This window comes from Rana temporaria, chromosome 5 (assembly GCF_905171775.1).
Source record: "Rana temporaria chromosome 5, aRanTem1.1, whole genome shotgun sequence".
In the NCBI taxonomy this organism is placed as follows: Eukaryota; Metazoa; Chordata; class Amphibia; order Anura; family Ranidae; genus Rana; species Rana temporaria.
Genome location: NC_053493.1, coordinates 322,149,966 through 322,165,239, shown reverse-complemented (window position 1 = coordinate 322,165,239; position 15,274 = coordinate 322,149,966). Strand labels below are relative to the sequence as shown.

The 15,274-nt window shown below is 41.6% G+C and overlaps 1 protein-coding gene across 1 annotated transcript in view; it reads right to left on the bottom strand.

The window, feature by feature from the left end:
• The window catches only part of LOC120940997 (lipoxygenase homology domain-containing protein 1-like), a 470,937-nt gene that overhangs the window by 87,851 nt on the left and 367,812 nt on the right, over positions 1–15,274 (bottom strand). The window contains exons 41-44 of the mRNA XM_040354208.1: positions 14,203–14,381; positions 9,617–9,703; positions 5,183–5,315; positions 2,471–2,622 (exon numbers count right to left, since the gene is read on the bottom strand). Coding sequence (XP_040210142.1) covers positions 2,471–2,622; positions 5,183–5,315; positions 9,617–9,703; positions 14,203–14,381 — 551 coding nt within the window. The remainder of the gene's footprint in view (positions 1–2,470; positions 2,623–5,182; positions 5,316–9,616; positions 9,704–14,202; positions 14,382–15,274) is intronic.

The window sequence follows — 15,274 nt, the reverse complement described above, 5'->3', positions numbered from 1 at the left end:
CAGCATGTATGTTTAACTAAGCCTTTTTACGTCTCCATGGCTTTCCACGTTGATCGGCAGTACAATTTATCATTACCATTTACTAATTTATTTATTTTTCTCTCGTCTTGTAAAGCTGCATTTTTCACCTGCTAGTCCTACACTCTTCATGTACATGTGGATTGACTTAGAGGCTGTTTTGTTTAGGAAGGATTATGTGATTAGTATAAGAATAATTTGAATTTCACACCGAGAACATTTCGAGCTTTGGAGTAAATGTTGTAATCACATTAAGGCGTATTTATGGTTTATTATATTCATAAATATTAAATATGAGCTATTGGTGTTTATAAATGTTATTTGTTATTTAAAGTGTATGTAAAGCCAACATCTTTTTTTATTGGTTTTGGATAAAGTATGGAAAGGTCAAGACTCCTCTTAGGTTTTTTTAAAGCCCTGTTTGGGAGATTTCCCTTTACTTCCTGTTCCACAGACACAAAAGGAGAATAATGCCGCGTACACACGATCGGTCAAACAGATGAGAACATTCTGATGGACCGGTTTCATCGGACCAAACCGATCATGTGTAGGCCCCATCGGTTATTTATCCATAGGTTAAAAAAAAAGCCTACTTGTTTTAAATCTAACCAATGGATTCCTAACCGATAGAAAAAAAAACGATCGTTAGTAGGCACAACCATCGGTTAAAAATCCACGCATGCTCAGAATCAAGTCGACGCATGCTTGGAAGCTTTGAACTTCGTTTTTTTCAGCACGTCGTTGTGTTTTATGTCACCGCGTTCTGACACGATCGTTTTTTTAACCGATGGTGTGTAGGCACGACTGACCATCAGTCAGCTTCATCTGTTAACCGATGAAAACGGTCCATCAGACCGTTCTCATCAGATGGACCGATCGTGTGTACGCGGCATAAGGAAATGTTTTCAAAGCAAGTGGAAATCCACGCTAAGAACATTTTCACCATAATAGGTTTTCACTTCCTGTTCTTGTGGCATCGCTAAACGATTGGATTTTCTATCATCAGTTTTTGTATTGAAAATAATGGTCTCCAGGGCCAACAGAGAATGAACCTCCCCAGCGGTGACTGCAGCCCCATAACCATCAGATGGCATCTGAGACTAAAGGGCTTCAAAAAATAAAAACGTTGAAACAAATTTTTGAAGTGATCAACAATAACGGCGGAGCTACTCATTACTGAGTTCATGTCTGGAAGTTGGATTTCTGTTTTGGGGGTGTTTAGGTTTTTTTTGGAGGTGTGGTCCTAAACTTTTGATCAGCTGAAAAACAGCCTGTTTCAGTCTATTCGTGTTTTTTTCATTAAATTGAATGCTCAAAAAATGTTTTGTCTCACTCTCATTTCTTCTTGTTGCATGTGGAAGCTCTACTTGGAACCTTGTTAAGATCCAACAATGTAAAATATGATTTTTTTGCCATTTTTCAAGTGGTCTTAAACTTTTGATCAGTACTGTTTTTAGATTGCTTTGGCACTTAGAACATGTATGTACTATACTGAATAAAATATTGAGACATGCTGGTTGTTGGTAGTATACTGTATGTAGAGCTGGGCGATTTTGGCCCCATAAAAAATCTGCGATTTAAAAAAAAAACAAAATTCACGATTCGAATTGAGTTTTTTTTTCCTGATGGACACTGCGCCAGTCCTAATGAGCTGCGGGCAGGAGTTTTTAGGCGAGGCCTTATCTTAGGCCTAGTCCGCCGCGATCCTGGGAAAAGGCCACAGACTAGGTCAAAGCCACGGCCTTGCCTAAAAAATCCTGCCTGCAGCTCGCTGCGATCCTGGAAAAAGGTCACGGACTAGGCCGAAGCCGTGGCCTCGAAAAAAAAAATCCTGCCCGCAGCTCGCCGCGATCCTGGGAAAAGGCAACGGCTTCCGCATAGTCCTATGGAAAAGAAAATCAAAAAAATCGATTTGGTCAAAATCTGAATCGATTTGACCTCGCAACTCGATTCAAGATTCAAATCGATTTTTTTCCCCAGCCCTAACTGTATGTTCTTTTTTACTTTTTGTTTTGTGCATTTGATTGTCATTCATATACTGTCACTTTATTTTGTTTTCCTTTTTTTCCACTGACTGTTTTTTTTCATTCTGTGAAACAAAGTAAATGAATGAGGCTAATGAGGGACTGTTTTTTGACACTAAAACAGGTGTAGGATAGGTAAAAGGAGACTGTGTAAACCTCAGCAGCTATTTAAAGGCCATTGCACACTTGAATAAAGAGCACTGTGACTAATTCAGGAAAATATGTTGGATTGGTAGATGTATCCTTCCAATACCTATGACCTGATTTAGTCAAACAAATATCACATGGAGCTAAACCGTGGCTGGAAAAAATGTTCATGATGGTACTTGGCACAACTCTGGCTAGACGATAGTTAAGCCACTCTAGATGTCTCATTATTTATATAAAACCCTCTAAAAGCATTATCTAACTACAGCAACCATACAGACCTTCCCCTTGACAAATATTTTAGGAAGCGATGAGTGTCTCAGATGTCTTCTGCAGGAATCTCCATTTTCACCAAATATTGTAATAAATACATCTGCGTCTGTGCCAGAGGCCGGGAAATGCCCAGTTTTGACGTAAATTGAATATGTCACTTCTGCAATCGAAGGAAAAAGAAAAAAAAACACTCCTCTTATAACACACATTGTACAAGAATTATTTATTTTTCCCCAGGAGAGGATCAGGATACAAGTGTACCGTATATATATTTACACTGCAAAGTCACAAAGGGCAGTCCTGCCTGGAAGGGGGAGGATTTGATGGCTGACACAGTTTAGTAACACTTACAAGTCCCCTTCCCTTCCCCATTCTGTAAATGGAGAGTGAAAAGTGAGGCCCCGTACACACGTCCGAGAAACTCGACGGGCAAAACACATCGTTTTGCTCGTGGAGTTCCTTGTGAAGCCGCCGAGGATCTCGGCGAGCCAAGTTTCCTCATTGACTAACAAGGAAATAGAGAATTGTTCTCTATTTGGCCCGACGATATCCTCGTCGGTTTCCTCGGCCGAAAGTGTACAGACGACCGTGTTTCTTGGCAGAATATGGCTCCGATCGAGTTTCTGGCTGAATTCTGCTGAGAAACTCAGTCGTGTGTACGGGGCCTGAGACAGCAGACTGACAAACTCATAGCTCAGTGACTCTGCTCTTTCCTCCTATCAGCATGCTTCTACAACTGCAGCACAACCTGCTACTGTTGGCTCTTTATGCTGCTACTCCCTCATTCAGTCTAACCTCCTATGTACAGTAAATGACTGTAAGATGCTAATACCAAAACCATCTGGGTACCTGCACTGTTTGAATTTAAATATGAATTCACTTAGGGATGTATTATTGAATACAGAGCTGCATTTATTTGTGTATTTTATATTTGATTGGAGTTCAGCTTTAAGTTAGTAGTCAGATGACTGCTTCAAATCTGTTCTACAGAATGATTGTGACTTAAATATAGTATACAGTTCATCTATGATAACACTAGAAAAGTATTCATGTCTATGCTCTGTACCAAGGGTATAACTATAGCTATAGGAGACAACTTGACTGTTATGGGGCCGAGAGCTATCTAACTCCACTTTAAAATTGTATAAGTAACAACAGCATTTGGATAAAATTAATGAACATGCAATGTAGAAACCTCTATACCAGCGGTTCTCAACCTGTGGGCCGCAACCCCGGCGGGGTTTAAGACCGATTTGCCAGGGGTCACCGAATCCCGATCTAATCCCTCTCCCGAAAGTGACGTCATCGGTTTAGCGAGACGTCACTTCCGGGAGAGGAGAGACCACACCAGAATAACTAGTAACAGTCTTAATTAATATTACAATCGCACACCTTCCTGGAAAAACGGCTCATAAATACAAAAATGGGTGCTGAAGCGATCACCAGCTGGGAACTGGAACAACAAACCATATGAACATATTTGCCAGCACACCACGGATCGTATAAAACGTCCAAAAGTTTTAATGCAGTGAAAACATCACAAGGATTGCAACGTTTCGAGGCCACGCAGGACCTCTTCATCTTGTTTTATACGATCTGTGGTGTGCTAGCGAATATGTTCATAGAGTAACTAGTAAGGTAAGTAAGCTTTTATGATTTGCATATAATCAGCTTGTTGATCAGACTCACGCTGTCTGGGAGCTTGGTGTGGTCGGCTATGATGTAAATTTATTTACCATGGCTGAGCTCATGATATTTGAGAGGGAATTTAACTTATGTAATTCCATCTCTAAATGTGCAAGAAAGGGGACGTGGGTGAGATCTTGGGATGGGGAAGTCTTGAGAGTTAATAATATTACATTACATGTGCTTAATGCTGGAAAGAACAGTAAGTAGCGATCAAGTTTGGTCAGAGCCACCTTGGATTTGAGGTGGATCTCATGATTTGGCGAAACTCAGAATTTGTGGTCATAAATTTGCACCTGAATCCATAATGCACTGCATAACCATTATCCTTGGTCAGATTAATCACTGCACTTTAATTATGTTAATTTTGTAAGAATGAGAATACATCCTGCATATGAGATATTTATATTTAGATTCATAACAGTAGAAAAATTACAGCAATGAAGGAGCAACAAAAATAATTTTACTGTTAGGGGTCCCCAACTTGGGAAATGTTTCACTAGAAAGGTTGAGACCACTCCTCTATACAATTGCAGAAAAATATATATGTACAATATTTCTGTACATCTAGAGGAACTGGCTTCAATATAGAGACATTAGAAAAACAAGGAAGGGTGTGGCTAATGTTTTTTCTAGCCCCATCAGTATGACTTCACCGGATGGGTTGGTGATCATTTTATTTCTACAGGTACCTATTTGTAACAATTCTTTGATAAAGAGTTAAATGGATTAAAGGAAGATATCTATTTGGTATATTTATAAAGCAGCAAATGTGATATTCACAAATCATTGATTTAGATGTGTGTACTTTCCCTAGTGCAGGTGTTGTAAATCACAGAGATTGATTCACCGGCAGTAACTGTTTGGTGAATGTCACAATTGCGACTTTCTAAATATGCCCCGAAGGAGCAATAGTTTACATTACTGAGCTAAGACAATAAACCTACTGATGGCTTTCTTAAACCTAGAAGCAATTCTACAAACAAATTGATTATTTAGTACAGTATACATTGTTATATTGTTTATACATTTACCAGTAAGGGGTGGTTTATTGGGGAGCACTGCAGCCACTTCTGCCACGTCCTTTGACCCATTTTGTTCAAGAAAAGATGCATTGTTTGGATAAAAGCTTATTTCTTGTTTTGTGTCTACATCCTTCATACGAACCTTGACACAGACAGAAATAATATCTATGTCAACGATTTCCAGGGCTCAGAAAATCACTGACATTTACATCAAACCAAATTACTGCACAGGGCCCCAAATGTTTATTCTTTTATATTGAAAACACATCATCTAAAGGAAGGAAAATGCTTCACTTAACCTTTTCAGCATTTCAGATACAAACTAAGTCATTGCCAAGATGCATACCAAGTAATCTCTATGGGTGGGCTGTGCAGTCACTAGTTCTTCTATTCTGCTTATGTTCCTTTAATCAGCTGCTAAAATATCACTCATTACCTGTTGCATATTGTAGTATTCTATTGTTAATGGTGCATTCAGGGTGTAGCGCTTACCGCTGAAGGAGTCGCTGTTTCTCAGGTCACCTGCTCCTGTGTCCACAACTCTGCACACAACAGCATGCACTCTGACACACCAGATGTATATGCAGTACCCAATGGCAAAATAAATATGAGACAGCAGCAATAACATGACAAACAGTTAAAATATAGCAAGGTATGTATTGCAAATAGATGAGCAGTAAAAAAGAAATACTGTATACAATCAGTTGGCGTAAAGAGCAACTACTTCTAAACCCTTTAAAGGGGAAATCCTAACAAGGAGTCTACACCACAAGGACAGTCTAGCAGTCTATGCTATAGTACCCCTCTTCCCTCTGCTGGCCAGATTGTTGGGGCCCAAACTTTAATGCTGGAGTGCGAAGATTAGGGTCCCTTTAAGAACTGATACAGGCACTGACCCTGTGTAACTTGCAGATAACTCTGTCCCTCTTTGGTCAAAGTGTTGTGTGATTTATGGCCAGCAACCTCTTACCAATCAGTGTCAGCATATTCTGCCTCTGTTCACTGTGTAAAACACAGCCGGTCAATGTCCCCAGCGTTGTTTCGATCAGGCAGCAGACTGCATCAACATTTGTGAATTTCTTTTTTCCCCCAAGCTGTCTTTCGCTGTACCTCTATGCAGTTGCAGCAATGAGCAGTCTGCTGGCAGCCAACTGTGACCTTCCAAATGGTCTTCTTACTTCTCCTCGGCCTAGGAAAAGCAACACTCCTCTTCCTCTCTGCTAGGAACTTTAAAAGCACTGGGATTTGTAATTCTGGGTCGACATCGGGCTCAGGTAAGTATAAGAGGGGCTTGTGGAGGGGAAGCGGCATACAGAAGATTTTTTACTTTAATTCATACAAGGCATTAGGGTAAAAAAACTTCTGCCTTTAGAACCACTTTAAGTAAGTCCTGAAAATAGTTTTTTTTATTTTCTACCAACAAGATAAATATGCATCTTGCTTTGTAAACAAAAACAGGAGCAATTTAATTTCACACTTAAAAAGAGGCCACAGAAAATCTTGGAGAAGAATCTTCTTTAATAATGAAACAAGTTGACAAGTGGGAATGGTGTGCAGGAAGTCAATTACTCAGGAAGCCAATAATATTTTAGGCATTAGATCAATTTATACAGCTCTAGATATAGCTGCTAAATGATTTTTATTATAATATCAACTGCTGTTAGATAGTTTTCATAGAGTGTAGGGATTCTGCACAACATAAGCAACTCTTGTTGAATTATCATAAGATCGAGCTCTTTATTTTCAATACTAAGTGCTGAAAGAATTGAATAAGCTATGGGAAACTCCATTTATTTTATACCTGCATACACTACCCAGGCCCCCTCCTACTTCACAAATCAGGTACTATTAGTAGATGTAAAATTTACCCGTAAGAAAAAAAGTTATACTTACCTTACCCTGCTGCGGGGCCTAGACAAGGATAGGATGCATTCTTTCTGGCAAGATACTTGGGAATATAGAGCAGTCAACATAACGGGAGAAGATGCTCTTGCAATGGACTGTATTGTCTTCTCCCAAGATTTCACCTGCTCTTTTTTTCCCAGGAATCTTGCCCATAAATGGACAGTGATGTCTCGTTCAGTGATATTAAATACTAAGTATCAATGCAACTTATTTTTTTTTTTCAGGTACATTTTACACCTGCTAATCATAGGTGGTTTGTAAAGAGAGTGGGTGCCTGGACAATTTGAGTGGACCTTTAGAGGAAGTAAATACATCTGTCTGTCTTTAAAAATATCCAATACCAAAGGTTTTTTGATAGAGGGAGGGTATAAATTTCAACCATGTTTTTATTGCTGACCCTGTCTTGATGACTCCCTTGTCACCTGTGGAAGAAGTGAGCAGAATTCTCAGTAGGAAACCTTTCCTAACTTTTCTTTGGGAATTTTAAAATTTTCTCCCAGATGTCATCAAACTGAGATTACAAAATTAAAGTAATGTGGGGTGCTTTGACTGATCTTGTTTGTGTGCATATTTTTGGAATTTTTTAAATAAATGTAAAAAATATAATAATAAAAATATTACCAGTTTATTTTTTATTACCAGTTTATTTATTATTAAATCTACTAAACAGGTGTTAAAAACGCACATGTATCCATGGCTGCTGTTCCATTGTATTAGTCATATAAATAAATAAACACACGCGTGGAAAAAACAGCCAATCATACAGAAGCTGTCACACTAACCATTGTGTCTGTGGCTTTTGGAGGGGACTAGGGGCTAGCCTTATACCCACTGATTATGACTCATGGAGAAGACTGGGGTTTTGCTTGCTTGTCCCAGTCAGAGCATGGAAAAGAGCTCAATGTGACCTCTGAACCCATGAATAGGGCAGATTATTCCCTAATGATGGACAACAATGTGATGAATGCTGAGAGCGAGGCTTGGATTAATTCCCTGAATAAAGACAATAAAGCTTCCCTTCTGGATGGAAAGGTGTAATATTGATCTTGAACAGGTTAAGGGTCAGAGGAAATATGGTGCACGAGACGTTCATCCATTTTGGAGAGACTGGTTTTGCCCGGGACATGCTGGATTTGAGACACACGATCCTCCAGGAGCTCTGGAGGGAGGTTCTCTAAGTGGAGAAAGACTGTTATGGAAATGCACGCCCACTTCCTTCCCACTTTCAATTACCCCGCCTTACGCCTCGGAATTTACGTTACGCTGGCGCACATTTGGGCGCAAATGCTCTGTGGATACGGCACTTACGTGACAAAATTGAGCCGCCGTAACGCAACTGACATACGTTACGACAAACTAAATATGCGCCGCTCTACGTGAATCTGGCCCATTGTCACCATAATAGGTTTTCACTTCCTGTTCCTGTGGCATCGCTAAACGATTGGATTTTCTATCATCAGTTTTTGTATTGGAAATAATGGTCTCCAGGGCCAACAGAGAATGAACCTCCCCATCGGTGACTGCAGCCCCATAATCATCAGACGGCATCTGAGACTGAAGGGCTTCAAAAACAAAAAACGTCTAAACAAATTTTTGAAGTGATCAACAATAACGGCGGAGCTACTCATTACTGAGTTCATGTTTGGAAGTTGGATTTCTGTTTTGGGGGGTTTAGTTTTTTTTTGGAGGTGTGGTCCTAAACTTTTGATCAGCTGAAAAACAGCCTGATTCAGTTTTCAAGCAAGACTGTTATGGAAATATCCTCCCTATGGCCATGGATCAGTGTTAGCTGCAGCTGGACTTGCATATACTATTCCTAGAAGAGCATCCTCAGGAGGAATGGCTGATAGAGCTGGATAGGCTGGTCCAGATGGAACTGATGCTGGACGATGAATATCGGGCGCTGCAATGGTATGCTACCCAAGTTTGTCCATGGCTGGAGGATGATATTGCCATGGAGGGCTATGATTTTGATGGTCCAGAACTATTATTTGAGAGAATTCAGGAAGATCTGGACTTCAGAAATACAGCCAAGTGGTGAAGATATGATATCCAGGATTTTAGGGAAATGGATATTCCCAACCATCTCGGATTGCAAGAAGATTTTTTTTTTTTTTTAATACTATAAGAGTGGGAGCTGAAACAGGCATACAAAGGATTGTTTGACACTGCTCAAAAGCATGCCCTATTGACCTGCAGTGCAGAGTTTACTGAGCTCCAGGGAGAGGAGAGAGGGAACCTCTATCCCCAGCCACCAGTTCCAGAGACTGTGGATTAAAAGACCTTTCTGCTAAGGAGGAGCTAAACTCTGAATAGGAGTTAAGGTATGAATAGTATATAGTATATGATAGAAAGACATAAAAAATATTTTGTGTATAGTTAGAGCACATTTGTTATGTATTAGTCAGAAGATGATTCAGGGGCATTTGTTCAGTGCAATGCATGCAACTTTAACACATGGTTCTTTAGAAAATGACTGATTGAAAGCCAGTGCAGAATGTCTATGGTGTAATCACAATCAATTAGCATGACATATACCTTGTGCAGCTGAAGTCTCCTCTCAGGGCTCAGAGCCGTGGATAGGAAAGAAGCTTTTATCACATCTCCGATGTCTCCAACATGCAGCTATCAAAAGTCGTTATATGTAAAATTATTTCTAGATCAGTGTATTTATGTACATAGAAAAATAAATGATAACAGATAACATCAGCATTCAAATATCCTTAAAGGCTCTTTCACACATATCCTTAAGGGCTCTTTCACGTGTACGGATGAAAAAGGGACATACATTGGTCCCTATGAGATTGCGGGTGTCAGCGGATCTCACCCGGTTCCGCAATCTTCCGATTCTGCAGACGGAGGAAAACCCTATTTTTCCATCCGTCTGCGGATCGGATGAACACGGACAGACGGTCCGTGTTCATCCAATCCCCCCATAGGGGAGAGCAGAGATCTGACAGGGCGGTCCCTGCACAGTGTGCGGGGACCTCCCTGTCATCTGGCGGCTCAACGGGGATCAACGGAGAGATCCCTGCTGAGCAAGCGGAGGTTCACGGGGCGGATCATCACGGATCCGTCCCGTGTGAAAGAGGCCTAAGTGTTTAGAAAGAATGTACTGTATACTAAATATTATAAGCAAAGATGATTTGTGTCTCTCTGTGTGGACTCTTGTTGAAAGTCTGACCAGCCATTTGAAATATTATAGAGCATCATCATTTTCAAATTGTAATGCCACAATACCAGACTTTGCAAGATGATATATGTCACGCTTTAAAATTGCACACACTCATGGAATGACGCCAAACTTCGATACTTAAAAATCTCCATAGGCGACGCTTTAATTTTTTTACAGGTTACTATTTTCGAGTTACAGAGGAGGTCTAGTGCTAGAATTGTTGCACACGCTCTAACGCACGCGCCGATACCTCACATGTGGGGTTTGAACGGCATTTACATATGTGGGCGGGACTTACATGCGTGTTGGCTTCTGAGCGCGAGCTACCGGGGACATTGGCGTTTTCAATTTTTTTTATTACATTTTTTATTTTACCACTTTTTTTATTTTATTTTTTATTTTTACACTTTTTTTTTTTGATCACTTTCATTCTCTATTACAAGGAATGTAAACATCCCTTGTAATAGGAATCATTGTGACAGGTCCTCTTTATGGAGAGATGTGGGGTCAACAAGACCCCACATCTCTCCTCCATTCTTAAAAAAATTAGATTGTGAAAAAAATCACCAATCTCATGCCGACAGCCGCGTTTGCGGCTTTGTTTACTTTCGGGTACCTGGGGGGCGTGACGTCACAACGGGCCTCCGACGGTCATAGAGATGACTGGTGACCATCTGGTCACTGGAAATCTCTATAGTTGTGAGCCGGCGCCGGCCGATTCGTTCTCCGGGCCCCTGATGGCCCGGAGAAGCACCGGATGGCAGCGGGACCGGGGGGACGTCCCCTCCCGCCACCTATAAGAACGATCAAGCAGCGGAACTGCCGCTTTGATCGTTCTTATCATGCACAGAATCGCTGGCAGAAAACAGTGATATCTGAATGATGCCTGTAGCTGCAGGCATCATTCAGATATCACCGCACAAAGTCGAGGACGTCATATGATGTCCTCGTTGGAGAAGTGGTTAATAACCACCTTAATTAGACACCGAATCTGTGTAATTAAAATGTGTCCTGGATTAATGGGATGATGTGGCAACCCTAGGGGGCAACCCTAGATACAATGGGGTTGATTTACTAAAGACAAATAGGCTGTTCACTTTGCTAGGGAAGTTGCATTTTGCAAGGGTATTAAACCTCACCTAGCAAAAAATAACCAATATTGTGCAAGGAAAGTAAAAAAAAAAATGCTTATTTTTGCTGATTGGATGATGGATGTCAGTGTAGAGTCACATCATTCACTAAGCTCCATTTAAAATTGTAAATAGTAACTTCCCATACAAAGTGAATGGGGAAGGTTTACTAAAACTGGAGCACTCACATGCTGGTGCAGCTGTGTATGGTAGCCAACCAGCTTCTAACTTCAGCTTGTTCAATTAAAGTGATTGTAAAGGTTTGAGTATTTTTTTTTTAAAATAACAAACATATTATACTTACCTCCACTGTGAAGTTTGTTTTACACAGAATAGCCCCGAACACCGTCTTCTGGAGTCCCTCGCTGGCTCTCGCAGCTCCCCCTAGGAGAAGCGCTCTACTGGGGGGTTACCTTGCAGGCGGGCTCCAGAGTCCAGTATTTGTGTCCATGGACACGAATGCCGAACTCGGCCCTGCCCCTCGGTGCCCGCAACATTGGATTTGATTGACAGCAAACGGAAGCCAATGGCTGCGTTGCTATTAATGTATCCAATCAAGAGCTGAGAACCCCCGAGCAGAGGGACGGTGCATCCCCGGTGTGAGAAATTCCAGGGCTCAGGTAAGTAAAACTGGGGGGTGGTCACTGTCAGGTGTTTTTTCACCTTAAGCTTTAAGCTTTGAAAACAAGCAGATTGGTTTCTATTCAGAGCTGCACCAAACTTTGCACCATGCACAGCGGTGGTGTATCCATAAGGGGTGCAGGAGCAATGCCCCCCCCCCTCTCCTGCACCGATCTAATCCCCATAGATAGATTCATGCATTGCATTTTTGAAGCACCTGATTAGAGCGTCGGTTCTAATAGGCGTCCAAAAATGTGAGAAGCGGGCACAACACTGTGTTTGCTTCTCACTCAGCTGTATGTTAGCAAAACAAAGGAATTTGCTTTGCTAACAATGAACCTCCTTTCAGACAATCAGGAGCACCGGGTCTGTGCTACCTGTCACCTGATTGGCTGAAACGTCAGGGGCTGTGATTTGATGCCTATCAGGCATCCAATAATAGCAGAGGATGAGAGGAGGAGCGGGCGGGAGAAGACATCAGGCTGGGGAAGAAATGGAGGACACCAGACGCTGCTCGCCGCCGTCACCCACTGCCCACCCGAGACAAGGTAGGTGCTGGGCAGATGGGGGCACAGTGGCAACATTTGGGGCAAAGTGGCAGCATTTCACCACAGTGGCAGCATTTAATGGGCACAGTGGCAGCATTTGGGGCACAGTGGCAGCATTTGGGGAACAGTGGTAGCATTTGGGGCACAGTGGCAACGTTTAATGGGCAAAGTGGCTGCGTTTAATGGGAAAAGTGGCTGAGTTTGATGGCACATTGGCTGCGTTTGTTGGCACAGTAGCTGCGTTTGATGGGTAAGTGTCTGCATTTGATGGGCAAAGTGGTTGCGTTTAATGGGCAAAGTGGCTGCGTTTGATGGGCACAGTGGCTGTGTTTGATGGTATAGTGCATGGGTGCTCAACCTGTGGCTCTCCAGCTGTTGCGGAACTACAATTCCCATGAGGCATTGCAAGCCGCTGACAGGTACAAGCATGTCTCCCAAAGGCTGAGGCTTTATGGGAATTGTAGTTTTGCAACAGCTGGAGAGACACAGGTTGAGCACCCATGGTATAGTGGCTGCATTTGGTACAGTGGCTGCGTTTAATGGGCACAGTGAGGCTGCAATTGTTGGGTGTTTTTTTTTCAGAATTTCTCAGTTTGTTTGCAATCCCCCAAAAAATTGAAGCACCAGCCGTCACTGACCATGCAGTTATAGTAAATAACCCCCTTTGTTTCTTTAACACCTAAGTGACAGCATGTTCATGATTTCTCAAGTATGCTGTCCATATTCATGCTGCTACTCCTCACAATGTGTATAGGATGCATTATGAACAGTCTACTTGCCTTTAGTAAATCAACCCCAATGTATTGGCTGTAGAATATGGCAGAAAAGGCTGAGCAGTTTCACACATGCTTCAGGATGAATGGTGCACACATGCGCAGTACAACCTGCTCACTAAGTGTGAGGCTGTGTAGACCCAACAGGAGCGCACAGGCAAATTTGAAAAATGGTGCACCTGACACTCCAGTGCTAAGCGCTTATGAGACAGGTATACAGAGTATCAGGGGAAAAGACCCATCCAGCTTGACCCTGCCCTCTTGCTGGGTATACTTTTGAAGGAGTCTTCAGGGACAGGGTTCTATCAGATGAGTGCACTGCGGCCCTGGATCTTTAAAACACACTGGCTAACTCACATGTTACACCAAGGTTGTCTAGGAGAGTGCCTAAAGCTGAGTCTAATGCTCAGAGGGCACATTACAGGCAGGTTAACCATTGATATTACCCTTTGCAACCAGTCAGCTGCTCACTTAATTTGATAATCTGTCCTAGAAACATAAAAATAAAACCACTAAGACTCTGTTCATACTAGTGCAACTCCAAAGCCGTGTGATTTTAAGTGCAACTTTGATATGATTTTCATGCGACTTTACACTCTCTGGCACTCAAGTTCACAAGAAAGTCACATAAAAGTAGTGCTGGAACATTTTCAAAGTCGCTGCGACTTTAAGTCACATAGATTGTAATGGGTGCCATTGAAATCAATGTGCTGCGACTTGTGTAAATGGAGCCCAACAGATTATTTTGGCCAACACAGGTAATTCTTCTATAGGACATTATTTTTTGTGAGGACAAGTTTTTTGTTTGACAAATTGCAGAAGTGTGTTATCAGTTACTGTATATTATGTACTGGTCATCTACTGTGTTAGCACTTACCAGAAAAGGATGATAGTGCAGATTCATCACCTTGTGCAATTGAGATTTCCCAGCTTTACCATACACAACAACAGACAGATCTGAATCTTCTTCCGCTGGTGTGCCAAGCACTTGTAGCTGGCACCTTCCTTGGGTTAGAGTGCTAAAAGATTTTATCTCATTCAGTTCTGCTGCTGATTCTGGTTAGATTAAAAATAAGTGTGAACTTAAAGCGGAGTTCCACCCTGAATTTTTTTTTTCATTAACAGACTCATGAAAAAAACACCCTGTTGCTATGTACTCGTCCTAATCTGCCACTTCCTGGACTGCGGAGCTCCTAGGTCACTTCCTCCCTCGCCTGTGCTCCTGAGAAATGATGACACATTTCCCAGTAGTCTGTGGACAGTACTGTAATCAAAAATCGCATTATTTTCTGACAGGTCTATGTCTCTGGCATCTTGATCCACACATAGAAAGTTAGCTTTGTATAGGGATTTTGACGATCAAACTTCACTCAATCATCTCATGATCATAATTTAATTACATTTTAATGGTATAACATTTGTAAAATTGAGTTACGTTGATTTATTTGTTCTAGACAAATATTGTCAGAGCTGGCAATGGGGGTCCTCGACAATGCCTTACAACGCTGTGAGATTAAGTTACGATAAATAAGCTTTATTGTGTTGCAGGTTCGGGATTTTTCATGGGCTAAACATTCATTAAAAATGTAAGTGTAATGAAGATATAGTTAATTTAAGCTGTTGTGAAGAGGGCTGGTGGCCAGTGCAGATAACTTGTTGCATAAAAATGTCATGGCCAGAATTTGGCATTTGATTCATTGCAATTAATTTTTGTAGTGGGTGGTGGTGGAAGTGGGAATTTAGGGGAGATGCTTGGGTCCAAAGACGAAGGTGGATTGTAAGGCAATCACGTAATGATTTTGATATGGACCAAGGTACACTTTATGACCAAAGGTCTGTGGACACCTAACCATCATACCTCTTTGACCCTGTTTGACATCCCATTACAAAACCATGGGCAATAATACAACCCCTTATTTGTGACTATATCAGCCTTCACTCTTCTGGGA